Source organism: Talpa europaea, assembly GCF_964194135.1.
Source record: "Talpa europaea genome assembly, chromosome: 7".
Lineage (NCBI taxonomy): Eukaryota > Metazoa > Chordata > Mammalia > Eulipotyphla > Talpidae > Talpa > Talpa europaea.
In genome coordinates this window covers 109690492-109717857 of record NC_140074.1, presented here as the reverse complement: position 1 = coordinate 109717857, position 27366 = coordinate 109690492, and the positions used below count along the sequence as shown (strand labels likewise).

At 50.1% G+C, this 27366-nt stretch overlaps 1 protein-coding gene across 5 annotated transcripts; it reads right to left on the bottom strand.

Moving 5' to 3' along the window:
* Nucleotides 1–182: 182 nt before the first annotated feature.
* SEPTIN4 (septin 4) lies at nucleotides 183–21872 on the bottom strand (the record flags this gene model as incomplete). Of its 5 annotated transcripts, XM_084239403.1 has the most annotated exons (13): nucleotides 183–259; nucleotides 522–621; nucleotides 798–960; nucleotides 1053–1149; nucleotides 1348–1449; nucleotides 1548–1665; nucleotides 1778–1912; nucleotides 4451–4574; nucleotides 5084–5170; nucleotides 5649–5742; nucleotides 6083–6373; nucleotides 12792–12795; nucleotides 21838–21872. In XM_084239403.1, 13 exons carry the CDS (start codon nucleotides 21870–21872, stop codon nucleotides 200–202), a joined length of 1410 nt encoding a protein of 469 aa, XP_084095529.1. The 5 variants fall into 5 exon arrangements, with proteins under 5 accessions (XP_084095529.1, XP_084095528.1, XP_084095532.1 ...); XM_084239402.1 differs by lacking the exons at nucleotides 12792–12795; nucleotides 21838–21872 and adding an exon at nucleotides 20583–20621; XM_084239406.1 differs by lacking the exons at nucleotides 12792–12795; nucleotides 21838–21872 and adding an exon at nucleotides 8742–8816.
* Nucleotides 21873–27366: the final 5494 nt, after the last annotated feature.

The window sequence follows — 27366 nt, the reverse complement described above, 5'->3', positions numbered from 1 at the left end:
CAGGAGATGGTAAAGATACAGTGACACCAGAAGCCACCTATATATTTGTTAGACTTTATTTCCTCTGAGTCTCTGGGGAGGCAGCAGGGATGTAAGGCGAAGTGGCAGTAGCTACTGGGGCCTGAGCAGAGCTGGTGCTGGGAGGGGCCGGCATGGGCAGGATGAACAAAATATTTAAATATCCAGGGCTGAAAGCCAGCTAATGGGTCTCCTTCATCTGTCTTTGGATTTTGTGTAGCATCTCCTGCATCCGCCGCAACTGGAACAGGCACATGTGTTAAAATAAGGCCTTTCTGTAAGTCCTATAATGTTAAGGAAGTGCCCCCAAGCTCTAATCCCTTGAGAAGGGCCTTGATAGCCCTAAGATATGATGGAGACCCTGGGTAGAACCAATAATCCACCAAAGGGCCTAAATATGCACCAGGGCCAAGGGGCTTCCTATTTCCAAACCAGGAGATACAGAAGATGATCAAACAGGGGCCTTCTGGACTGTAAACCCTACTACCCCATATTGTTCTCACCTCCTCATCTTTCTCTCGGATCAGCCTCTCAGTTTCTGGATCTGTCCCTGGTGGGACAGCAGGGATAGGGAAGTCGGTACCACTCTCTCGAGTCAGTTTGCTGAGGGGAAGGGGAAAGGGAGGGGTTGGTAAGGCCAGGGGGACCCCAGCACCTGCTTGGATTAAGCCCAGAGCCTGTAGAACAAAGGAAGGGCTTGATCTCACCCAAGGTTATGCTTGGGATTCCACCACCACCACCACCACCACTGCCAGCTCTGTCCTGGCTTCTGACCATACTTGCGATTCCGTTCCTTCACCACCAGGCGGGTCATGCTCTGGATGCACTGTGCCCGGTAGTTCTCATAATGGGTCTCCCGAGTCACATCCTTCAGGTCCTGCATGTGAGTACGCACCAGCATTGTCCTCAGCTTCACAAAGTCGCAGTGCCCTGGGTTTTCCACTGCATAGCAAGGCTAGGAGTCAGCCAGGAGCACAGGTAGGGAGAGTCACTTAGGGCTACAAGATACGCCAGTCAGAAGCTCAGTGTTTTACCTTCCACGATGCCCCAGGGGTAGAGCCGGCCCCGAACACGCCGCCCTCTGGCCTCTACCACAGTGTTGCTGCCAATTACAGCAAATGGGATGCTTTCCTGGAAGAAGTTAGGGGTGCTTGTCAGCACCCCCAATTCTCACTTGTTCATTTCCACCAGTATCTTTAATCTTCTCTACTTCAATCTAGGAAGCCAGGCTCTTCTCCCACCCCATAGCCCAGCCTCAAATAGAATTTTGCTTCCCTCTTCTGCCCAGAAGGAACAAGATAGGAGAGGGATGCCCTCGGGTGGCCCCACCTTTAGGGCTTGGTCCTGTAATTTGAAGTCCTCATCCTCATCAGAGTCACAGTCTGGGAACTGGTAGACCTTGATTCCAAAGAGCTCAATCTCCTCCCGGATCTGGCAAACACATGAGGGGCCCACAGTTCTGGGGACCCCATCCTTTCCAGAAGCCCATCTGCTCCCTTCCCTCCCTCCCCACTATGAGCTTCCCTCACTTTGCGTTTCTTGCGTTCCACTTCAGGAGGTGTCAGTGTATCCGCCTTAGCCAAGATCGGCACAATGTTGACCCGTTGATGCAGGGCCTTCATGAATTCAACATCCAGTGGCCGGAGCCTGGGGAACAGGAATCTGTGACTACAGGCTAGTGGCAGCCTGCCCCTGATGCTCTCGGCCTGCTCCCTTGGCAGCACCCGGTGGTGTCAGGAGCCTCAGGCTCAGACCATACCCGTGGCCGAAGGGCGAGATGAAGTACAGGCAGCAATGCACCCTGTTGTCTTGGATGTTCTTGCGGTTTAGGCCGCTCTCGTCTCGGAAATACTGCTCGAACTGCTGGTCAATGTATTCTGCTACAGGCTTCCAGCTGGGTCAGGGACAGACAAGCAGAGAAACTGGGAGCGGGGGCTGTCTGGTGAGCTCTGGGATGGCAGAGAAGTAGCCCGTACCCTGAGCAGTGTTTTCAAGACACTGTTATCCCCCAACTTGCTTTACTATATCTTCAGCATGGGCCAGGGGTGCATCACACCTGCCCTGATAAAAGCCAGACTATGTCTGATGAACAGAAAAGGGCCAGGGACCAAACAAAGCAATAAGTAGCAAAGTACAAGGGAACACCCTAGAAGCGAGGGCAGCCCTGAGTCAGGTTCCCAGCCTCCGGGCCTTTGTTCATGCGGCTCCACCCTCCTCAGACCTACTCCCATCCTTCAAGGCCATATTCAAAAACCATCTCTTCCTCAAGGGACTGACTATACCAAGGTCTAAAGCTCTTCCTTTCTCTTCACCACATAGTCAGGTAGGTAGGTAGGTAGGTAATCAATGAGACAGATTTGAAAACTGAGATTCTTATATATATATAGATCTTGAACACATTTTCATGTATATATATATTTTAATTATCTATTTTAATCTTGGTGTCCTGATAATTGGACATTATGAGCATCATCACTCTCACTTTATACATGTAAAACCTAAATCCAGAACAGTGGGACTTAATCCAGATTAGTTTGGCCACCTGAGGCTATCTGATTCCTAGCTCCATATTTGCCACTACACTGCCTCATCTGTTTGCTAACTTTTTGCGTGATTGACACACATGTCAAAGAACAGCTGTCCCCCACTCCCAACCCACTGCCACCAGACAGTTAGCCTCTCGGGAACGAAGATCATACATACTTGTTCTGCAGCCCTTAAAATATCCAGCACAGACTACATACCTAGTATGTGCTCAATAGAGTCTTGCCAGTTGATTAAATGAGTACATATGAGAGCAAACTGTAAACTGTGAGGTGCCAACCAAATGCAAGTGTGGTGGTTATGAAAGGCAAGTAGATAGACTGAACGGGGTGGGGAAGTGGTACTTGCCACAGTGGGAACCAGGTGCTGGTTGGTCTAGAGTTTCAGGTCAAGTCCAGTTTGCTGAGACATAGTCCCAGAGCAGGAAGGGTGATGATGAATGACATGGAGGCTACCTCGATCCATCAAGAATATTAATGGAGAACATGTACCATGTAGTAGCACAATGCAGGGGCAAGAATGTCAAAGATGCCTTCCCACACACACAAGTCTTAGACTATGAAGGTGAACCAGTATGCTGAGCTAAAAGTCACATGTTATCTGATAAACATGTAATGGGGGTTCAGAGCACAGAAAGGTATGTAAGGGTCTAATGTGAAGCAATTACCCAGGGTCAGCTTCATGGGCGTGCCACCCATGCAGGGATTCTACACTTAGGGTCTTTGCTGTGAAGGTCTTAAAATTCTAATAATTTTAAATAAGGGGTTCCCCCATTTTTATTATGCATTGTCCTGTGGTTCTTATCTTAAAACTTTACTTGTAGGGGCCTCCCTGGCGGCGCAGGTGGTTGAGCGCAGCACTGCGAAGCTGTCCGCAGCCTCTGCAGTGCCACTTTGATCCCCGCTGGCCTTAGAGCAACCCACATGGCTAGCAGACCTTTTCTGTCTCACCCGCTGCTCCCCTCAACAGTGTATTTCATCAGTCTGCCTGTTCTGTTCCCCACTCTGTATCTGGTGAATCCTCTCACTCTCCGGATCACTGGCCTGTACCCCAGCTCTCGTATAAATAAAAAATAAATCTTTAAAAAAAAAAAACTTTAAGTGTAATGGAAATAGCTTTTCTAGTTTTCTGTGTACATCTACCCAAATCATACTGGGTGATTTTCAGATCAACTGGGTGAGGTGGTAAGGGCTGTTATTTTTCAACTGAAGAAATAACACCGTCATTTGCTCAAGATCACATAGCTACTGTGTGCTGATTAAGGTTTGAATTTTAGTACCACTCTGCCCAACTTTTCTCCCGTCTTTATCATCTATTTTCCTCCTAGTCTACTCAACTTAGGTCAACCATAATCTAAACATCCCTCCAGTTCCTGAAGGGTAAAAGTCAGGGATAGCAAAGCCACCTTTTCTTTTGGCTGATCATGTGAGGGTCCCTGGAGTTCAAGCAAAGTTTAAGCAAACCCCTTTTTCCCTTTGTTGTTTCTTTCTTCCTATTCACCCCACCTGCCATATACTCATAACCCTTTAATAAGACACCCCTAACAAGTTTTGGGTGAAAAGACAGGAAGGAGAGAAGATGACATTTATTGACCACTTACTATGAGTCAGGCCCTGTGGTATGTATTTTCATGTTCCCTTTTTTGATGCCCTTTGTTCTTATCTGCGTCCTCATCCCCAGAGCCAGAAGGAACAGTCGAGATTGTCTATTCCATCTATTCCAATGCTTTCCCTCTCACAGAGGAAACAGCTGTCCAGTAAGGGGGAGTGACAAGCTCAAGGTCACAAATCTCTTCCTCCTGGCAGTTCTGGAAATGTCTACGCCTATGTGTGCACCTGTATATGGAATAGGGGGTTGGAGGGATGAGGCTGTGCTTGGGCAGACATACCACTCTGTGTTGTTGACCGCATCCCCGAAACCTGGTGTGTCCACGATGGTGAGCCGAAGTCTCACTCCCTTCTCTTCTATGTCCACTGCGTGTTTAGTGATCTCCACCGTTTGTGTGATCCGCTCTGAAGAAGGGGGAAACTGAGGCCAGGGCAAGGGCGAGGACCTGCCCAGTCAGGACAAACCACCCACCCCGACCAGCTTTGCTGCCCAGACTGCCTCACTCATCCACACTGCCCCCCCTTCTTACCCCCAAGCTGCCTGGGGGCCTGTTCTCTGGGAACTAGCAAGGAGCACATTTCCCAACACAGGAAATGCCGGTGGCTGTTGGCTCTGGCCCCAGCCTCTTCTCTGCTCTCGGCTCTTTTCTTGGATTCCTGAAATCCTTTGGGGGTCAGAGACTCACTCAGAGAGCAGGATTCTGGTCCCTGCCTTGCTTCAGCACCCAAATCTTTAGGGAGCTGGCTGGTGGGCTGCCAGGCCAGATAGGCCTATGGAGAGATGCTGTCTGTCTAGAAAGCCACAGTTTCCTGCATGCTAGAGAGTCCCCATGCCCAGACTCTGAAGAGTTTGATTTCCCAAATCAAGTCTGCCTGCCTGCCTGCCTGCCCTCTTGTTCCTCTCCTTTCCTTACCTTCAGCACTGAGGAGTTTCCGGTCCCGGTACAGATCAGTGAGGAAGAGGCTATTGACAAGGGTTGATTTCCCCAGGCCAGACTCTCCTGACAGGGGAGAGAGGACAGAGGCAACCAAATCAAAAGATAAATCTATAGCCTAGCAGCAACTCCACGAGACCAAGGTGGGCAGTGTGGGGTGGGGTGGGGTGGGGTGGGGTGGAGTGGGATGGAGGAGCTGCTTTCTTATCTAGTTGGGAAGAGAGTAACCAAATATTTAGAGCTGGAAGGAAATACAGAGAACAGTTTATCCAGCCATGTCATTTGAATGAGGCCTGGCAAGTGTGAGAGAGTGTCTGGGGTCATAAAGGGAAATACTAGGAAAGTATTGGTCAGGTGTTCTTTGCACAACTTCATTACCCTATATATGTAAACATTAAGACAACTAATGGCTCCTGGCTATTCTGCAAAAAACACAGCCACTTGTTGCTTTTTCCTCCCCAAACCATATTCTCTTCCCACAAACATACCATCTCCACATAAAACACCTCCTGCCCAGTCCAGCCCAGTCCTGCCCCTGTTGTACCTGCCACCATGAGGGTAAAGTCAAAGCCTTTCTTCACGGACTTTCGGTGGACTTGATTGGGGAGAGTTGCAAAGCCCACGTACTCCTTGTCATCCTAGTGGGTTGAAGGCAGAGTGCATCAAGGTGAGAGGGATGGCCTCAGAACTCAACACCAGCTTCTCCCTCCCTCCTAGGCCTTGCCCCAGTCTTAGAGCTGCAGTGCCAAACTCCTTTGAGGCCCCATCTACCACCAGCAAGGCTCAGGCCCCTGCTGATAACATCAGTTTCCAATGTACCTGGGGACTGATACAGGTACCTGTGCATGCACGCATGCACACATGTGCGCATGTGCACGCACACACACACACACGCACACCACTCAGGCTCTCTCTGTTCCCTCCCTAGGTCTTCTTGCACCAGGCTACTGAAAGGTAAAGGCAGGACTGAGGCTCTACCTCAGAGGAGTCATAAGGATCGAGCTTGCCCCATGGACTGCGGGGCCGGGCTGAAGGGCTGAGAGGGGCTGGGGCAGAGCTCTGCTGGTTGTCAGAGGACTGGGGCCACGAGGGGGGTCTGAACTCCAGGTCATCCTGGCAGAGGTCCGGGGCCTGGGGCCTTGGTTCCAGGATTTGGGGTCTGGACCCCCAGGTCTTGGCCTCTGGTTGGTGGCAGCTCTCGCTTCCTGGGAAATCCTTCACAAACTTGTTCAGTTCTGCATCATCGGTGTCCTCCAGGAAGTGCTTGATCTGGGGGTTGAGGATTCGGGGGGGGGGGGGGGTGTATGGGTAGGTGGGTGGAAGGGAAGAAAAAGGAGGAAGACAGGAGAAGGCAAGAGGGAAAGAGAGGAAAGCGCTGGGGTTAGAAGGGAAAGAAACTGTACTAGCAGTCAAGCTGGAGCAAGTGTTCGCCATCCCTCCCTCACCTACTCACTAGCCTCCTCAGTTCAAGATGTCAGGAGGGGCCCCAGGGTCCAGGAGCAGCCTGAGCAGCCCCTAAAGTCCTGGCAACCGCTCTTGGGAACTGAGTGGTTCTGGTCCTGATGCTCCCTCTCTACAGGGGCTTGTTGAGACTATTCTACCTAGGGGTCTGGTCAAGCTAGCTGGGGACTGCCCCAAAGGAAGTCAGACTGAATAAGGGGGAGAAGATAGGTGTTAGAGCTGAGAGGAGAATGTGGCTCAGGCATCAGAGAAGGAGAGTCAGAATGGGGCAGGGGCTGGAGGGGAGTTGAGAAGGGGGAGGGAGTTCCAGACCCAGGTAAATTGAGAGTTAGCAGGGGCTCTGTGCCACCTGTCACTGCAGGTCAGTGAGCTCTGGGACTAAGGGGCAGACGCTACTGGGAGTGCTCGCTGCCCAAAGCTCAGTATACCCTGACTCCCATTTATTCCAGACACTGAGTCACACCAGAGCCAGACCCTGGGTCTCAGGAGAGGAAGGTAAACCTGCCTATATTTGCTGAGAGTGGGTAGAGGGGAGCTGGGAGGAACCAGATAAGGGAGGATGGAAGTACATTTGCTCTGGAAGAATTCAGGGAGGCTCAAAGGATGGCTGGGCCCCCAACTGCACAGGACAGAGGGAAGGACCCTTCAGCTGCACCTTGCCCCCTAGGCCTGGAACTAAACTTCAGGCAGCAGTGCAGAGGGGGTTTAGGAAGTAGGAGGCAGAGAATTGTTGGCTCTTCTGTAAATAACTGTTCCACCCTAATTCTAGCATAGAAGAGAGGCTGCTCACCCTCAGCTCTAAACCCTAAAGCTTCTTCTCTCTTTCAAGGGCCAGCCCCCTTTGTGGAGTGCCTGGCAGTGCTGGGCTCAGCTCGGCCTCACAATACCCACGTGCCACCCCTAGACAATGGACAAGGCCCGGCATCATAGCTGACTCTCCCTCTGGGGATTGGTAGAGGAATGGCGGCTACCCCAATTCACTGTGGAATCCCAGCCAGCATGGAGGGGGAGATAAGATAGCCACAGTCTCCCAGCAGGTTCCTATTTTTTTGCAGGGAAGGACTAGCACACTGCCAGGTTTCTGCCAGAGAGAAGGGATTAAGACAGGGAAGCTAGAGGGAAAAGTCCCCCTAAGAGTTATCAAGTCCCCACACCTGCTTATAATCATCTCCAGGGCTCACCTGGACGCGATGCAGAAAAAAAAAGCCCTTTAGGGACTCCCTGGTGGCACAAGGGGTTAAGCACAACACTGTGAAGCTATCTGCAGTCAAAGCACCATGAGTTCGATCCCCAACCGGTCAGGAAGGTGACCCACATGGTGTAGCAGACCTCTCCTGTCTCGCCCGCTGCTCCCCTCTGCAGTATATTTCAGTCAGTCTGCCTGTTCTGTTCCCCACTCTGTCTCTAGTGAATCCTCTCAGCCCCCATACCGCTGGCCTGTACCCCAGTTCTTGTATGCATATCTTTAAAAAAAAAAAAAAAGTCCTTTAGCCTGAAACTAGAACCAGTATTGCAGATTTAGTGACCAGAAGCTGTCCTGAGGCAAGCCTGACCTAACAGGCTTTTCTCACACATATTTGTGGGGTCCAGAGGGGTGATCATAATCCCAGTTTATGTTTGTTGTGCTAGCATAATGACTATGTCCTTTGCACTCACAAGTGTCCTAGCTTGGATGATTAATTATGTGGCAATGGAGAAGGGATGAAGCTGGAGGGGTGGGGACAACAGGTCTTGTTTTCTGGTAGCTAAAGAGTCTGGGAAATTCCAGGAAATCCTGCCTCTCTACACAACCCCATAGTGACCCAGCACTGATCTGGAGGTCAGGCTAAGTGTAGGAGAGAGAAAACTGTGCTCCGCCTAATTTCCCAGGGACATTAAGCAGAGGTTCAGCAAGAAGAAAAGGTGTTGATGGAGACCCCAAGCTCCCACATCTCCCAGCAGAGCAACTAGGAACCCAGCACCATTCTCTCTGCCAGCCTTGGCTGCTCACAGCATGGAAAGGGCTCCAGGGCCTCTAGACAAGAAGTCAGGAAACCAGGGTTGTCACCTCCTGTCTATCCCTTCCTAGCCCGTAGCTGGGCCAGTGACCAAATGATTTTCTGACTTTGAGCCTGATCCCAGCCAAAGCAGGGAGAAGACAGGTCACGTCCACCCACCTCCCAGAGCAGCACCTTACCCCAGCTTCAGTCCTGTCCTCAGGGACAGAACTGCCTTGCAATCGCAGTGGATGGTCCATGTCCCAAGCTTCAGACTCCCTGTCGGCAAGCCCTAGGTCTTATTTTATCTCCCAAAGTTCCTCACACACACAAACAGTGTGGTCTTGATGCTCTTGTTGTAATCCGGCTTCCTGGATTGCTCTTTTCCCTTTCTCTCTGACCCATGTCTCTGTCAGGGGCCAAAAAAGCCTGTGGAATGTCCTTCCCTGCACTCCCCCCCCCCCTTCCCTTGGCTCCCACCCTCCAAGGACAGCTCAGCTGCAGCAGGATCACTGGTTTCTCTGCAGTCCCCTCCTCCTCTGATTGGCTGCCCCATGACGCTGCCCGCTGCCTACCCTGGTGGGCACAGCACCAGCCTCCTGTCTGTCTGCAGCACAGGCTCTTCATCCACTTGGTCTCTCCTGTTAACTCCCAAGGACACTGAGGTCTAAGGGTTGTGGGCTGTCCCCAAGGTGACCTGGCCTATGAGTACATGGTGACAACCACCCAGAAGACTCCACTACCAAAGGATTTCAATCTTTCTTTCACCTTAACTTTAAGCAGTGCTGAAGAATGGTGGGATGTCTTCTAATCCCCTGGGAAAGGTTCTCATGGGAATGGCCTCACCTTTCTGCCAAAACAGAGAATCCCACTGTCTTCATAACCCTACACATAGATTTATCTGCAGAGAGCCCAGCCATAGAGGGACAGAGTTGACTCAGGTTATACCTGGCCTCTGACTCATGGGGACCTGTATCACTTCCATCACCACACTACTCCTAGACAGTCAGTGGGGGAGCAGCTAAGACTTGGTCTCTGAGGGGCAATGGTTTAGGACAATGGGAGGCTGACATCTCAGAGGCTTCAAAGCTGCCCATTAGGGGGCAGACAAATTGAGGTGTATGGCTGGAAGTGTGCAAATGGAGCACTTAACTGGGAGTCAGAAGGCCAGTATTTCTGGTTTGGCCAGAAACACTCTTTGTGATTGTGAAGAGTATCTTAATTGCGGGGACTTAAAGTCCAGTTGTGATAGCTCTTGTGTCCCAGGAAGGCTAAGGAGAGAAAGCACTCCAGATGACAGATACCTCAAACTGCATTGAATCTGAGGAGAGAAGGTGCATCTTAAGCCACAGGATGGTTGTTGATGTTGGCCTGTCATTCTTTTCCCATGCAAATTAAACCCCCCTGGGGCTCCTGGGCTGGGGAGCTCTCCCGCTGATCTCCAAAGCAGCTGGGATACTGCAGCTGGGTCACAGAGACCTGCATAGCAGGATAGAAGCCTGAGGCTGAGGACTCTGGTGGTGTTGGGATGTCTTTCACTAGAAAGGAGCAGGGTGGCCTCAGCCAAGTGGAAAGCACCAAGACCTCAGCTGAACTGAACTTAGTGTGTGGCAGAAAAAGCCCCTCTTGGCCCCTGCTGGGTTTGGCACTGAAGAAAATCAGTGCCCCCCCAAGTCCACAGGCTTCCATCCCTGGAACAGTCTGTCAATCCCCATGTGGTGAGCAGGAGGGAGGCAGAAATAAAGGCAGGCATCGCTTGGCCTCTCCCAGGAATCTCCCTTTGGGGAAGGTCCAGGGTCACCAAGACTTCCTGGCCAAGACTTGGGTCTCTGCCTGGTCACAGCTTGAGAGACAAGAGCCCACAAAGTTGGCCTTTTCAGACCTGGAAGCTTCTGACTCCACGGGACCCAGGGGGTTCCCTTCTGGAGGCTGCCCACAGCCAACATCCTGCCCCACAGGCTGGTCACTGGTCTTCTGCTGTAAACAGCCTGTGCTTCCCGATGCAGAGGGCAAAGACCAGGGGGCTTCTAGACTGGAAGGAGAAGCCAGCGTGGGGCCCAGGGGCCCTAAAACGAGCACAGTGTGTTTGTGGCAGGGTCTGGCAACAATGGCAGAAGAACTGGCATTCTCATCACCAAACATCAAAACTTCCTACCTGGGGGCCTCCAGGGAGACTAGCTGCAGCCTGGGGATACTGTTTCTCCTTCCACTGCAGGCAGGTGGCAGGAATGAGTTCCCCCCCACCCCCACCACTGCAGAGGGACCTGGGGAGGGGGGAGGACTATAGGATGCAGCAGAAGGAAGCATCTCTGGGCTTCCTGCCTCAGAGGCTTAAGGATCTAGCTGGGCAGGATGATGGGCTTGGCTTTCTTCTCTCAGGGGTCTCTGGGCGGAGGGCGCTGTGGCAGGGCTCAGAGGGTTGCTACTTGCCAGACTGTGGGAAGGAGGCCAAAGCCTCTCTCATCATCCCGCCTGGAGAGGCAGGCAGTCTTTGTGGGCCTCTGTGTTATTTTCCAAGGCAAGTTGCTGGCTCCCAAACCCCGGCTGGTGGATTAGGAGGGGTCACCCAGGTAATCCCCGACCCAGGCAAGGGCGGGACCCTTCTCCTCTGCTCATCGCTGACGCGCGCTCCCCGCACAACACGCGCGTCTCTTGACTAGGAGGGGCGCCACCCCTTTCCCCCGTCGGCACGGACCCACCCTTCGGTCCAAGAACTCGGGCAGCACCCCCGGGGTCGCCGCTCAGAGCGGAGGGAGAAACTTGCGAGCGGCGACGCAGCGCCGCCCGGCAGCAGCGCCCGCCCGTGCCCGCGGCCGGCGACAGCGTCCCTGGACCCGCACGGCCGGGGCCCCGGCGCCGCCGGTCCCCGCGGAGCCGCCCGGGAGCGGCGGGCCCTGCACGCCCCGGCCCTGCCCCGCCACCGGCCGCCTTACCATGGCTGCAGCCCGAGCCGGCAGGCTCCACCTGGACAGCGCCCGAGCCACCCGCCGCGGTTGCTGCGCGCCGACCTCGCCTCACCGCCAGCCCCCGCCCGCCGCCCCGAGTGCGGACCGGTCGGGGGCGGGGCCCAGGGGCGGGGCGGGGCGAGTCGACCCCGGGGCGGGGCCTGCACCTCCAGGGAGCCGGCCGCGGGGGCTCTGGGCCCGTGCAGCCGGCGACCCCCGGAGGCGCGGGGTGCAGAGAGACGCCCAACGCAGGGCTGCACGGGACACCTAGTTCTTCCTTCCCAGCCCCTAGAGATGCCCCTTTAGGCGGCGCAGCACCACGGGGGCTTGAGCCTGTCCCCCTAAAAAGGAATGGCCCACCTGGCACTCCCGGGAGGAGATGCCCTTGGAAAGAGAGGAAGGGGGTTGTCCCACAAGTTGGAGAGAAACCATTAGTTACCTCTGAGATTCCGCCAGGTTTTCGGGAAGTGAATACGGCTGGTGTCCAAGTTACTGACCCCCTACTAATGTCCCAAGTTACTGATTGCCCATACCCCCACCACACCTTCCAAGATGGAATGTCAGACATTGTCCACCTCCACCCAAGCTGTGAAGGAGAGACAGGAACCTAGATTAAAGATTAAAGAGGATTTACCGCATAAATTATCCAGGGATCATCTGGAAGGGTGGGAGAGGTTGAGTGGCTTTTACCTGGCAGTGGAGCCTCAGCCTGGAGCTGAGGAAAGTGTGGAGGATCTCAAGGAAAGGCCAGCCCAGGAATAATCCAAGCCATGCTGGGCAAACAGGAAGATGCTGTGGGGGCAGATGCCCCCCCCCCCACCAGCTCTAGAGGCATTAGAGGTTCAGAGGGTTAGCAGGCGCCTGGAGCCTGTAGATGCTTAGGGGGTGGGGATTTGGTGGGGGATTTCCTGAGCTAATACCGGGCTGAGCTGGTCAGCTTTCTGTGGGAGTTTCCAGAAGCATGCCACTCTCTGACTCCCAAGAGCCCTTCCATAATGGCAGGCCAAATACTTTGGACAAAGCAGGCATGGTCCTCTCTATTGGTAAACACACCAGAGGCCTGCCTATTGTTTCAGCCAAATGTGTCCAATTAGAACTCAGCAAAAGGAGGGGGGTGTCTGGGAATGGCAGGTGAGATCAAGCTCAGAAAACATGGGGCTACTGTTAGGGATGGTATTGGATATTTGGCCCTAGTGGACTGGAAGATGGAAGGGACATCCTTACTTAAAGAAATTGGGATGTTCATGAGCCACCAAGTTAGGGAGAACCCTTTCTACGTGGGTGACCTTGGGCAACTCACTTCACCTCTCTGTGCCTCAGTTTCTACACCTGAAAATGAGGGGTTTAAATTAAGATAGGAATCAGCCGTTTGGCTCTGATGAGAGGAGACCTCTGAAGATATAGAGAGGTCCCCCCTGAAAAGGTCTGGCACAGATCACATTTGAAACTATACTCCGGAAGACAAGAACACAACAGAGTTTCCTTAGAGAGAAACCAATGACTGTTGGAAGACTGCAGAAGCAGCAGCAGCTGCTGCCATCAGACCCAAACATCAAACTCAGGCTACACAAAGCCCCACTGTTGAGAACTTGCTACAGGCTACTGGTACTCATGAAGGCCTCATAGGAATTCCTTTTGGGTGCTTCCACTGGCAGTCTGCATAACCCGGGCTGGGGGTGCTGGGCCCAGGGAAGAAAGGCTAGCAGGAAGACAGAATGACAGGCCCCATCAGAAAGCCTTTCCACAATCATAACATCCCCCCAATCCCGGCTGCAGTCCAAGAGTGGACACAGACATGTCTTAGAAGGCAGCCTAGCTAGCCCGTCCTCAGCTGTGGCTGGGATCCCAGCTCTGCTCTGGCACCTGCTGCCCAGGCCCCAGGGAGCCCTGTGTCCTGGGGCACATTAGTGCCAGCCTGCTTTAGAAGAAATAAGCCTTCAAGAGAGGACTGAGAACATGGACCTCAAGAATCTTAGGATCCTGATGGTCACAGTCCCTATTGCATCACCGGCCCAACATAAGGCATGCTGGGTGAAATAAAAGCTAAAGACAGACTAAACTATTTCACCTGCAGAAGCCTTACACGCTAACTCTACAGCCTTAAGGGGTCTCTGAGAGAACTAGCCCTGGATATAAGTCCCCATGCCAGCTTTGAGGGTTATCTCACTGCCCAAAAGCCCCTTCCCTCCCTGGGCTTCTGTTTGGACTCCCTCCAACTCCAGCTCTCACATGCTGTATTGGAGGGAGTCTCTGATATCTGATCAGAGAGAGGGCTGAGATACAGCAGCCTGTATAAGCCTGACCGCTGAGCACAGTTCCCCGCCTCTAGCTGGGAGGCCAATGCTGCCTCAGTGCCCCTTGGGTCTTGCAGCTCTGGCTTGCCCTTTAAACTCAACATTCCACCAGGCATTTATGTTCCTGAATAGAGTACAATCTCCCTGAGCACTGCTGGGGAGACTTGAACCAAGTCTCTGGGGAGTAGTTGCATAGCATGGCCCAGTAGGTGACTTCTGGAAAACTCAATCAGCAACCACAGCTCAGTTTACTTCCTGGGATCCCTCAGATGGCTAAGGTCAGGCCAACACAGTCTGTATAGCGAAACTTCTGATCCCTCTATAGGATCTTTCTCTGGGGCTCGAGGTTGAATGGCACAAAAGGATGTTGCCAGGGCACAAGTTCAAATCCAAGAATAAAGAGATTACCATTGCAAATTGGGATTTCAGATCTGCATGACTAGCAAAGGTCACTTTTTATCTCTAGGTAGCAGAGTTTCCCTTAAGTAGCATAGGAACTAGCTTCCCACCCTTCTCCCAGAAGGGAGGAGTCACTGATGATAGAGTCAGAGAGCCCTGGTGGGGCCAAGGGCTATCACTGGCTGTCTCTCGAGGGAATCTTAGCTAGTCTGTGCAGAGGCAAGAAACCAAAATACCCTAAGTTGCACTCCTCCCACTATTGCTCCAGTATCCCATGATCCCAGAGCAGGCATAAGATGTAGGTAGCAAGGTCAGGCAGCACTGGTTTCCTGGCACCTGCTGAACAGCTGCAGTGAGGGGGCAGTTCTGGAGCTGGCAGGGTAATGGAACCAGTTAGAGGGCCTTTCATGCAGCAGGGCAGGGCACAGGAGTCAAGGATGGAAAGGACTGACATCCCTCCCAAAGGCATGAATCACTGGATGCCAGGCCCTCTTCATGAGTACCCCTGATCTCCCAGCCTATGCATGAACACATCCCATGGCCAAAAATTCAAGGACTCCACCACTGCCCTTCAGTCTTTGAGCAGAGACGGGCCACCCTGGTGGCGCAAGAGGTTAAACACCGCGCTATGAAGCAATCCGCAGCCTCTCCAGCATGAGTTCGATGCCTGGCCAGCCAGGGAGCAACCCATGTGGCGCAGCAGACCTCTCCTGACTTGCCCGCTGCTCCCCTCAGCAGTGTACTTCAGTCAATCTGCCTGTTCTGTTCCCCACTCTGTCTCTGGTGAATCCTCTCAACCCCCGCATCTCTGGCCTATACCCCAGCTCTTTTATGCATAAAAAAATAAATCTTAAAAAAAAAAAAGTCAGTCTTTGAGCAGAGAGTTATTAGGGTCTGCATTTCACTGAGCCAAAATTTGCCTCCCCCTTGCCTTTCCTGTAACTCCAAGTGCTTCTATGCTACAAGTTTTGCTGACTCATTTCACTGGACTTTGCTTTGTCCTGTGATCTAGAAACCCTTTCAAGTGACCCATCTGTATACTTTTTTTTCTTTCCCAAATCAACCACTAACCCCTCAAGGACAAGCAGTTATGTTTTGTTTTAACCTCTGCTTACTTCATGTTATATCATCTGCCTGGCTGACCAGGCTTCTTCCCCCAGGAAGTGTCTGATAAATATGGATTGATTGGAAAGATCCATTGATTAATTTTTTTCCTCTAATTTTGGAGCACAGACAAGCCTCAAGGCTCCAGGCTTGACTGACCCATAATTGACTGCCCTTCATTCTGGCTGCTTGCCAGCTCACACCTGCCTCCCAGCCTCCCAGTTCACATGCAAAGACACAGATAACAGGGCATAACAGATGTTACCCTCACTGAACCCTTTCCTTTCACAATTTTTGAAATCTAAAGGTGCTGTTGAAATATTAAGAAGTTTATTTTCCAGTAGCTACAGAGAAATTTCTACACCACATATAAATTACTAGGGCAAGATGCCTCTAAAGTGCTCCCAGCTCTGGTAGGAATGCAAAATGGTTCAACCACTATGAAAAGCTGTGTGGAGGTTCCTCAAACTACTAAAAATGGAGCGACCATATGACCCAGAAATTCCACTCCTAGGAATCTACCCAAACAACACAAAAACATTAATTCAAAATGATACCTGCATCCCTATGTTTATTGCAGCACTATTTACAATAAGTAAGATATGGAAACAACCCAAACGCCCAAAAATTAGATGACTGGAACAAGAAGATGTGGTATACACACACACACACACACACATACATATATATAATGGAATATTATTCAGTAATCAAAAAAGATAAATTCATGCCATTCACAGCAACTTGGATAGAGCTGGAAGGGATTATGCTCAGTGAGATAAGACAGAAGGAAAAAGAAAACTATCAGATGGTTTCACTGGGCATCGGGGATCCCTATATTCTGATCCCAAATAAGGGATCAAGAAAAATAATAATAATAACAATAATAAATTAAAAAACAAAAGTAACAGGCAACCATAAATCACAGACATTCTGCAGGGGGAGGGAGAGGAAGCAAAACATGGGAGGGAAGAGCACAAGGAACTGTGGTGATGGTGCACAGGTGAACTGGTGGTGAGAATTTTACAGAGAATATACCTGAGAGGAGAAAGCAAACATTGTACAAAAATGAACAACTAGGGGCCTCCCTGGTGGTGCAAGGGGTTAAGTCTCAGCACTACGAAACTACCCACAGCCACTGCAGCATGAATTGGATCCCCGGTTAGGGAGCTACTCACATAGCGCAGCAGACCCCTCCTGACTCACTGGCTGCTCCCCTCAGCAGTGTATTTCAGTTGCTCTGTCTGTTCTGCTTCCCATTCTGTCTCTGGTGAATCCTCCTACTCCCCCCCCCCCACCTCTGGCCTACACCCCAGCTCTTATATGCATAAATAAAATAAACCTTTAAAAAAATGAATAATTATGTAAAATATGTATTAATTAATTTAAACAAAAAAGTGCTCCCAGCTTGATGAACAAGCTCTGAGCCTGTTTCTTCATCTATGAAATAGGGAGGGAAAAAGTCCACCTGCTATGAAGAGTCACTAAGGTAACAAACTTAATATGTTATAGTCACCAATCAACTGTCAACTATGACTACTTCAAATGTCGTCCCTCCAAATGATTAGCCATGTGCACATATAAAGGGTATAGAAGGATGGGAGAAGAGTCTTAGACTAAAGTGACATTGGAATGGCCGTGCTCCACCAACTGTGGAACCAGCTCCTCCAGAGAGACACCACTCCGTCTTTAGAAAACAGGTTTTAGTTCGCACTTACTGACTTGGATTCCAAAAACCCAGCCCTTGTGGAGACTCCTGGAGCTAAATGACTTTGCTGTGGTTGGTGGGTGTGCCAAGAAAACTACTCTGGTGGGTCCAGTCCTCCCACCTACAGTGTCAGAGTCTGAGCTGCTCTCTGGATGACATTCCATTTTCCTCCTCCAGGCCTTCCTCAGCCCCCAGTGTGCAGCTGTCTCTTGTATGTCCCTTCGTGGCAGCTGGACCAGAGGCAGCTGAGCAGAAGAAAGTGAAGGGGCATGGTCATTTCTGTCACTCAGGACAGACTTCCTTTGGCTCAGCAGCTGTCAGGTGACTTCTGTGTTTCAGATTTGCTTCCTCATCCAAGGGTGCACCTGCCCTTTTGAAGCAAGGCTCCCTAAGCTACCCAGGCTCACCGTTTATCCCGTTACTTGAAAAAACTATCATTTCAAACACCACTAAACTACTTTGACAGGAGGACTGAATGGGTTCCACACAGCAAACAGGTACCTTCTGGAAATAAAACTCAGTTCTACCATCAAGCCTGAGTGTAAGAGCAATTTTCTGCCCCCATCTTGCAGGCAGAGGGAGACCTGCCCAGGTCTCACAGTAAAAGCAGGACACTGTCCACCACCCTGGGCTTCTAGTGGCTCTGGATGAGGCGTACCATGCCACAGCCTATCCTAGGAATGTGGGGACCAAGTGCCTAGGCTAAGGGGGTTCCCAGGACTCAGGACTATTAATGCTAAAACCAACACTGTCACAGGCAAACCCTGATGAGGAGTTGGTCAACCTAGCCTGTCCCCAAAATAGCAAATCTGGGCCAGAGGACACCAGTCTCCCATCCTGCTCTGGATTTGGTTGCCCATGATTTTCCTGCCCATCTGACAGGAAAAGATGCTGGGTATTGAGGGCCACGCTGCTATGAAAAGCCTCCCAAAGTGCTCTGCCCCATTTTCAACTGCTTTGATCCATTCTTTCAACAGTTTCCTTTCCTCTCAACTATGAGCTTCTGCACAAGAGAAAATGAGGGGAGTAGGACAGATGGTTCTAGGGTTCCCTTCAGACAACCCATATTCTAGGATGCTGTTAACATCCCCATGAATGGCAGAGACTCCCCATGTTCTATCTAGGCTCTGGATTTTTCTCTGTCAAGGGAGACTATTTTGAGCAAAACTTCCCTGTGGCTCAAGAACTATCAGAAGACTGGCCATATCATCCCCTAGGGACTCAGTGACATGTCAGCCGAAAGAGAGAGGTCTGTCTGAGGTATCACTGAGATGGCCTCCGCTGGTTCCTGGCCTGTTTTCCAGAGTTGGTTTCTTGCATAATTGATAGATATAGCGGGGAGTGAGCCAAGCAGGCTGTCCCTTGTCCCCCGACAGCCTGAGAAGTCACATCCAAGGACAAGTAGGTTAGGTGCCTTGAGGACACAGGATCTTAGAGCTAGGGCAGCCCCCACAACCATCAAAAGCTGCTTTATTCAAGGACTCCCCCAGGACTGTGTGAGAAGGCAGGCTTACTGACCCAACAGAGCACCCCCCCAGGACCTTCCTGTTGAACTTCTGCTAGTTCTGATACCAAAAAAAAAAAAAAAAAAAAAAAAAGCCATTAGGAATATTTCCCTTAGTTAAGCATAACCTCCTCTGGGGAGACGCCAGCCCCTAATGTCCCAATCCAAGGATGAGAAGCATCTGTCTACCCTGCTCCTTGAACAAAAGGGCACCAGGGGCTGATTGGGAGAAGACCAACACTTAGGGAGAGAGTTGGGCTAATTCAGTCTCCACACCCAGTTCTGTGGAAGCAGAACTCATGAAGCTCAACAACAAACATGCTGCTGTTCTTGTCAGGCACCAAGGCAGGCCACGAGAGAACTCCTGCCAGGAATGGAATCTAGAACAGATTCTACATGTAGTCAGCTATTCTCAGATCAGAGGAATCAGATGCTTTGAACACCAAGGCCACAGAGTCTCCATCTTGTGGACCCACAGTGGGCCATGCAGCCGAGATACGCTGGGGAAGAGCTAGCCCTCTCACACTTGGCTAGGAGAGTATCTGGCCCGCCTCTACACCACCCCACTTCCAGAGAGCCCAAGAAGATAAGTAGGCCCAGCTGCCTGTGAGGCTTCTCTTCACAGCTTCTGGGGAGCAGCTCGGCTACTGAACAGGGCTGGAGAGCTGCAATTATTGAGACAGGATAAGAGCTATTTTGGGAAGGAGCCGTCCTGCTGCCAAGGCTTTGACTCCCTAAACTAAAACAAGATGCACAAAGAAAGGGGGTGAGGGTTGGGGAGGACCAGGAGGAATGTGCTCAGTCAAGGGGATATAGTAACCCCTTCTCAAAGGTACAGATTTATATGAAGGGGTGAGCAAGATGGGGGCTATTAAGATACCCCTGGGCTTTGAGGAGGGCTTGAACAACCCCCTCCACCAACCTCTTGCTGACTCTCTCCTAAGACCCTCCAAGAGCATTTATTCAGTGTGTTTCAGTTATTTAGATTTTGAGCACAGACTTTTTTATATTGTTGTTTAAATGTTTCCTGTCCATGTCTTATCTCCCTATCCAGATGGTAAATTTCTCAAGGCCAAAGAATGTGTGTACTGTGAAGCTTCAATACTCTCCCTAGTAGTGCCCAGCACAGTGCTGGGCATCTAAATAAAAACTGTTTATAGAAGGAAGGGAGAGAGGGAGGGAGGAAGGAAGGAAGAGAGAAAGGGAGGAGGGAGATGATTTACTGTCCTGCATGGAGTTAATCTCTAAAAGTAGCTGTTCCCACCCACAGCTGAACCTAGGGCACAGGGCTGGAGAAGAAGGCATGGCAGAGGGGGTGGCAGCCACATTTCTGGCACCTCCTCTTCAGCTGTTCCATTATCTGAGCTGAGACTGTCCCGCCTGCCCCCTCTTAGGTTTTCCATCTGTAGTCAACTGTCCATCCTGGGCTAGGCCGTGGATGGGACCCACAAGAGGCTGCATGAAGCTTTGTGTGAAAGAGAGATGGCCAGTGAATGAATGGAGGCAGTAAGGGCTTGGACTATCTTGTCAAACTTGGGCCAAGAGGAACGAAAATACTTATGGGAACTATGCACTGTGAAATCAGGACACTCTGCCAAATTCAGGACAGGGCTGCTGAGAGCAGAGTTCACCTTGTGCCTTTCCAAGCTGAGAACTCAAATAGTGTGTAACCCAGAAAATTGTCCCCTTTCTGGAGTGCCCTAGGCTGGAGAAGGGAGAGCCAAGTGGGGACCAATCCAGTTCTCCAGACAGCCTTCCCACAGAACACTTGCAAGATACAGCCTCTGCCAAAAGGTCTCTACCCTTTCTCTCCAGGGCTGCAACCAGCTCAGAGAGCACCTTAATGTAAATCTCTCTCCTCCACACACCCAACTCCTGCCAACAAGCTGCCCCACAGGTGCGTGACCTGGAAAGTACAGGCTAGATCTCAGCCCACACTTGCCCTCCCTGCCCATTGCCCTTGTGCAGGGAACAGTCTGCCCAACCATTGGGAACAGCTCTGTCTCCCTCCTCCCATATCTGCTGCCATCACAGGGTAAGAGAGAGACTTAGGGGGAGTCCAGGAAGGCTGGAAGGGGCATTCTTACCTCCTCATCTGTTATAATGGAGACGTACGAGCCGGGCATTCCCAGGGGGCAGCAAGTGGAATTCAGAGAGTGCCAACAGGAGGGGAAAAAGAGAATTTTACTGAAGATATCTAGTGAACTTAGGCATAACCTGGCCCAAATTCCATGCTAGTGCAAGTGGCTCAAAATGCAGCAAGCAGTTACTGAGTGCTCACTGCGGCCAGGCACCACGCTAAGTGATTTTCATATCATAGCTTGGTTAGTCTTCACAAGAACCTTAAGAGGAAGCCATGTTCCCATTAATAGATGGGCAAACTAATGATTGAAGAGGTAAAATAACTTACCCAAAGTCACAGTCAGAAAACAGAGGACACAGGGCTCAAATCCGATAACATGACTCGAGTGCATACCTACAAAACCTCTACTTTGTAGAGCTTTGCTCCCTCGGAAAAGCAGGGCTGCTCTTTGTTGTCCATCACTTGGAGGGCACTTGCTTGTTGGGACTGGATAACATCCCAGGGTTCATCTCCTCCCTAGAAACTTCATGATCCAGAGCCCTGGACTCCTTCATATTATAGGGCTGGGGCTTATTTTGAGTCACAACACTCAAAGCAGGAACTCCTTGCATTAAGATTCACTATATCAAGGCAGGCTACCAATTTCCCTCCCACCAGAGAGATCAAGAATGCAAAGGCAGTGGGGGATTGGGGGAGTCAACAGGCCCTGGAGATACTTAAGGATTCTAAAGTTGACTGTAGGACCCACTGATGGTCTCTAGGCAGAGGCCCATGCATCCTTGCAGACCCTGCTTGGGCAACTGGGATGGGGCCTTGAGGAGGGTGAGAGTAACATATGAAGGGACCCCTCAACCTGAATTAGTGTGGGGTCAGCCTTGAGTAAGACTGTGAAAGAGGTAGTTTGCTTTGGTGGTTTTTTGTCATTGGATTGATTTTTTTTATCATTTTATTGATAAGCACAGCTAAGCTGAAGGCCAGGGGCTTAAACTGTTCTTCAATGCAGAAGTGATTACTTCCCACAAAGAAAAAGGGTGTGGGCAGGAGAGAATTTAAAAACACTCTTGAAAATGAAAACTCTTCCAATTTTCAAAGGAAAAACTAATGGCAAGTTAGGCAACATAAGAAACTCCTCTGCTCCTTCAAGTCTGAACCCCAGGATGCACAGTCCTAATGGTCCCAGCTCTGTAGAGAGAGACACCCTCCCACCTGTCCTCCTGCCCCCCAGAACCCCACATTGGACCCAGAGGAGGGAAAAGCACAGACCTTTAAGCCACCAGATGACACGGTTGTACATTTCCTCAGAGACATCTGTAAGTTAAGAGATTGTTGCTTTTTTTTCTCTCTGTGGGATATATTTCAGCTACCTAACATCTTAACATCTCCCTTTCTAGCTCCACATTTCTCCACCCAAAGATGTTCTCAGCCCGCTCCTCTCTAAGTAGCTCCTCCAGTTTAGGACTAAAATGTCACATTCCCACTTTCCCTCTCCCTGATTTTACACCTTTCTTGGAAATCTAAGTCCAAATCCCCTACTCCTCACCTTCTCAACATCATTGCCAGAATATTTGAACCAGACGACCCTTCTCCCTGAATAGCCCTTACCATCCCTCACCCCAGCTGGGTTCTTCATCTCCACTCTAGGGAAGCAGCTTCCCACTCTGCAAATCACTCTCTACTACCTTCCATGGAAAGATTAAGCAGCGTTGCCTGGAAGAATCAATGCCTGATGCCGGCCCAAGCATGGTCATCGATGTCATTAGCTTGGAGCTCAGAGAAGCTGGCAGGGAAGGAATGGAGCAATGGGCTCAAGGGTGGGACTAGCTTTGGCACTGGCAGGAGGGCAGCTCTGAGGCCTTGAATGAAGAAGGGGGCCTTTCCTGCCAACCCCAACATCCCACCTCACTAAATCGGGGCTGCACCTGGGCAGTCTGCTTCTTCACATACCCAAGAAGAAAGCACTAAACCTTTGAATAGGCTGTTTGGAGGTGCGCTTGGCAGCCTGTGGCACTTCCCTCATTGGCACCCGGCTACGAGACTCCTTTGGTGGTGGTGATGGCGGTGGCGTTGCTGGTGCTGGTGGTGGTGATGGACTTGCCTTCTCTTTCTGGAACATCAGATCCTCACAGCAAGGATCTGAGTCCGTTTCACAGAAGTACAAAAAAGGGTCTAAGGGAGGATAGTACTTATAATCATAATCAGGTGTTGTCGGCCGGCTTTGGGGTGTTTCAGCTTCAGGATTGAGTAAGGCCCACCATGAGGAGTCAGGCCCATATCTAGGTAAAGAGCGAGGGGGTAAGGGTCTTGGGGTCAGTTCCAGTTCTGCTTGGACGGGGGTTTTTTGGGAGGGTCCTGGAGATGTGGAGACAATTTCTGGGGCTCTTTGAGTGGGCTGTTTATAGAGGGGCTCCACAGTGACACCCATGGAAAATTTGGGGGGGCTCTCCAACATTGCTCGAGATGTCACACGGTGAGTTGATTGTACTGACTGTGCCCCTGGGGAGATGGTGACCCTGCGACCAGCCTCAGAGTCTCGGACTGAGGACTTCATGCTGGAGTCCAATTCTGATGATACAAAGAACTTTGAGGAGGACTTGGTTTCACCGTGGACAGGATACTTCTGGGTAGACTCAGGCTCTGGACGCACTCGGTGTCCACCATCCAGATCTTTAAGGACGGACAGTCTGAGAGATGAGTCCAACTTTATATTCCTCTGAAAGTTCTTAGGTTCTATGTAAGATGAGCCAGCATGACTCATTTCAGACTCCTGGCCGAGGGTCCTTTTGCGGGCTGTCCGAGAGTCTGCAAAAATTTTGCTGCTGCCCTGTCGTGGGCTAGAGAGTACCCTTGAAGATCTGATCTCAGCAGCAGTCAAGTTTTTTCGGAAGGGTTCAGTCTGAACTGCTTCGTCCTTTGGGTGAACCAAAGGTCTGCGGGGAACTCTCACCCCTTGTGGGTACTGGACCTTGGAGGGTGGGTTTTCTTCTTGTAAGAATTGTAAGTTATCCTTCTGGTCCATGAAACTCAACCGGCGAGAGGACTTAACATCTGGGGTTGATGGGGAGCGGGTGTTGTCACGCCATAACTTGCTTTCACCCCCTCTTCGTATTCCTTCATCTCTGGCTGGACTAATATTCCGCTGCACATGCACAGGCTGGGGAGATGCTGTCTGAACCTGCTGGCTCCTTCGATGAGGTGAGGCATAGCGAATTCCATCGCTTTTTGATCGGGTCTCAGTTCCTCGAGAGATGGGTATGCCAGAGAGGCCCGGTCCTGACGGTGGGGAGAAAGATCGAGAGTCTGATGTCGAATGAGTAGTGCCAGGATACATGGCTTCTGATTTTCGATGGGGTGTAGGGCTCACAGAACTTCGGTGGGTTGAGGTAACAGAGAACCCGTGTCCCCGCTGAGGGATTGTGCTAGGAATCTCAGACCCTCTGTGTGCTGAAACTACCTTGGATCCACTTTTATTTGTCTTGACCATCTGAAACATTGTGTTCCTCTGGGGAGATCCCATATTTTACTGGCTGGCTTGTATTTAGGGTCTTAATGAAGCCTGAATATCTACCCTCAGTTTTAAAAGCCGCTGTTCTTGCACTCCCACAAAAATGGCCGTTGTTCTAAGAGTATTTAAAATAGTCCCCTTAGTTACCTGTCTGGTGATGTCATAAAGGGAGTATTAGGAGCTTCCTTCCTACATAACATCCTGGTGTACAGTCATCGTTCTTCAGAGAATCTCAAGCAGTGCCTGCAATAAAACTGTAGATTTGTCTTTGGAGTTGACACCGTCAAGACTTTAGCCAAGTTCTTGGCAGAAACAGGGTTTCTTGGTGTACAAAGAAGGCTCCAGACTCCCTTACTCTTCTCAGATTCTAGGAATTCTCAAACACTCATTCAGAGAAGGAATTAGACTGGATATCCTACTAAGGCAAGACTACCCAAATCAACCAGGCTGTGTCAACCCATTTTAGTAAAGTACATAGTTCAAAGTTGTCCCAATTTTGCTTGAAACTTCACTATGTACACACATAAAAAAAAAAAAAGGAACTAGTCTTTTTCAGGTTTCACAGGTGGCTTGGCTGACTCTGGGGTTACAGGTCATTCACATCATTTTCACATTCCCTGGCCCAGGAGAGGGTAGGATAATAGAAGGAATCTGGAGTTAGTCATTGGTTTCAATCATAAATGACTGGTTGTGTACCTTGGACAAGTTATTTGATTCGCCTGAGTCTTCATTTCTTCATCAGGATACCGCTGTCTGGCAAGTGGTTGTCAGACCGTAAACGTGAGTGTCCTCCTCACAATCCTTTCAACTATCCTAATCAGCTGGTGTCTGGTCCTTATTGATTTGAATAACCATTTTGCATAAGAAACACTGCCACCTTTCTTTCCCTTTCACATGCCTCCTCTCTTCTTTCTTATACACTCCCCACCCCATATCCAACCTTTCACTTTTGACTTTGAAGGACCATTATGGTTATAAGATGGTCAGACTCACTGTTTCTGACTCCTTCAATTCTGCATTGATTAGAGACAAAAACTTGAAACAAAAACTACACATTTTTTAAAAGATTTATTTATGTATAGAAGAGCTGGGGTGTAGGACAGAGGCACCGGGTGGTGTGAGAGGATTCACCAGAGACAGAGCGGGGAGCAGAACAAGTGGATCTACTGAAATACACCGCTGAGGGGAGCAGCAGGTGAAGACAGGAGGGGTCTGCTGTGCTATGTGGGTTAGCTCCCCAGCCAGGGATTGAAATCATGCTGCACTGGCTGCTGATAGCTTCTTAGTGCTGAGACTTAACCCCTTTCACCACCGGGAAGGCCCCAAAACTAAACATTTTTAGGTAACAGGAATCACAAAAAAAATTGAGACACTTTGAGGTATTTACACAAATATTTAGACTATAAAATATTTGCTGGCCATTATATTTTGTTTTACAGAAAAGAATAAAAGTGGGAGAATACTTACAAGTCATACTTTAAAGATACTAGAGGAAAGTCAGGTTGAAGTAAAAATCGTTCTTACTGATTTATACTTATCTGATATCTTGTCATAAAATTAAGACTGGTTGACTTGAATAAAGTTTTCCTACAAGATCCTAATTTAAATAGGATTATAATCTTTACTGTTAATCTTTAACCATGAGACTATCACACTTCTTTGTCTACAAAGAATATATTTCTCTTTGTAAGACTATTGTAAGAGTGAGTTTGAACTTCTCCATCAACGTGTTCCCCAACCGGGGAACTAACCCACATGGCACAGCAGACCTCTCCTGGCTTGCCTGCTGCTCCCCTCAGCAGTGTATTTCAGTAGATCTATCTGTTCTGCTTTCATTCTGTCTCTGGTGAATCCTCTCACCCCCTGCCTCTGGCCAACATCCCTGTTCTTGTATGCATAAATAAATCTTTTAAAAAAAAAAAAAGAAGTGGGGTTAACAGACATGTTTTGGAAGTTGAAATAAGTGTGAATGACTGATACACTGATGTGAAGGGTAAAGGAATGGGAGGAATCAAGGATGTCTCCTGGGGTTCTGGTCTGGATGGTTGAGCGGAGGGCAATACAACCAAATGGAAGGGGAATGCCAGAGGTGAAGGTTTAAGATAAACTCAGTTTTGAATATGTCAGTAAGAAACCTGAAAGAAATTCAAGTGGAGATAATGAATATATGGGAAGATGACATATGAGCACAGAGGAGAGGTCTAGTCCTAGACCTCTGGAAGTTATCAGCATATAGTGGAGAAGTCACACATGGGCATGAACAAGGTCTCTTAGGAGGGAAACTCAGAGTGAGAAAAAATAGAGGCACAGTCCCCAAGCGAGACTGAGCTAGAGTACCAGAGCGATATAAAGAAAACCAGATGGTAACATCAGGGAACCAAAGGGAACAAGCTGATAGATCAAATGGACAAAAACGCCAAGAGTGCTCCTGGGATTTAGGAATACATGAGTTGCTGGTGACCTAGGATCAGCTAGAGAATGAACAGAAAGAGTAGAATTCAGATTATGGTGGGTTGAGGAATGAGTGGAAGGTGAGGCAATAAACACTGCAGGTGTAGACAACTCTTTTTTTTTTTTTTAAAGAGGCATGTATTTTTATTTGTTTGTTTGTTTGTACATGCACTGCGTACAGTCAGAAGAGCGGGAGGGTGAGAGAATTCACCAGAGCCAGAGCGGGGAGCAGAGCAGGCAGAAGGACCGAAGTACACTGCTAAGGGGAGCAGCGGGCGGCAGGAGAGGTCTGCGCACCATGTGGGACCCGACCCTCCTCCAGTGGCCAGGGAGCAGCTGGGGATCGAACCGGTGCCGCAGAGGCCGCGGGCAGCTTCGCAACCCAGCGCTCAACAGCTGCACCACTGCGGAGGCCCTGTAGACAACTCTTTTAAGAACTCTAACTGCAGTGGGAAGAAAGAGACGTGGCAGTGTCTGGAAAGACAAGTGGAATCCAGGGAACACCTTTTAAAGATGGGAAAAATCAAAGTGTGTTAAGTGATGAAAAGAAACCAATAAAGAAAGGGTTGAAGCCATTAAAAAGGGATATGATAATCTAAGGATAACCCTGGGCAAACAGAAGATGAAATTGGTCCTGGACTGAATTGAGACACACCTCCTTCACTGCAACGGGCAGGAAAGTGAAAAGAAGAGGTGTATCACAGCTCCATCTCTAGTTCACTATCAGGTGCTCTACCTGCAACTGGTCTTCAGTTCGACGGAACAGGTAGGGTCAGAAGAATAGTTTTGATGGTGGGAAGCTTGGTTCTCATCTGATGGCTTCTATTTTCTCTGC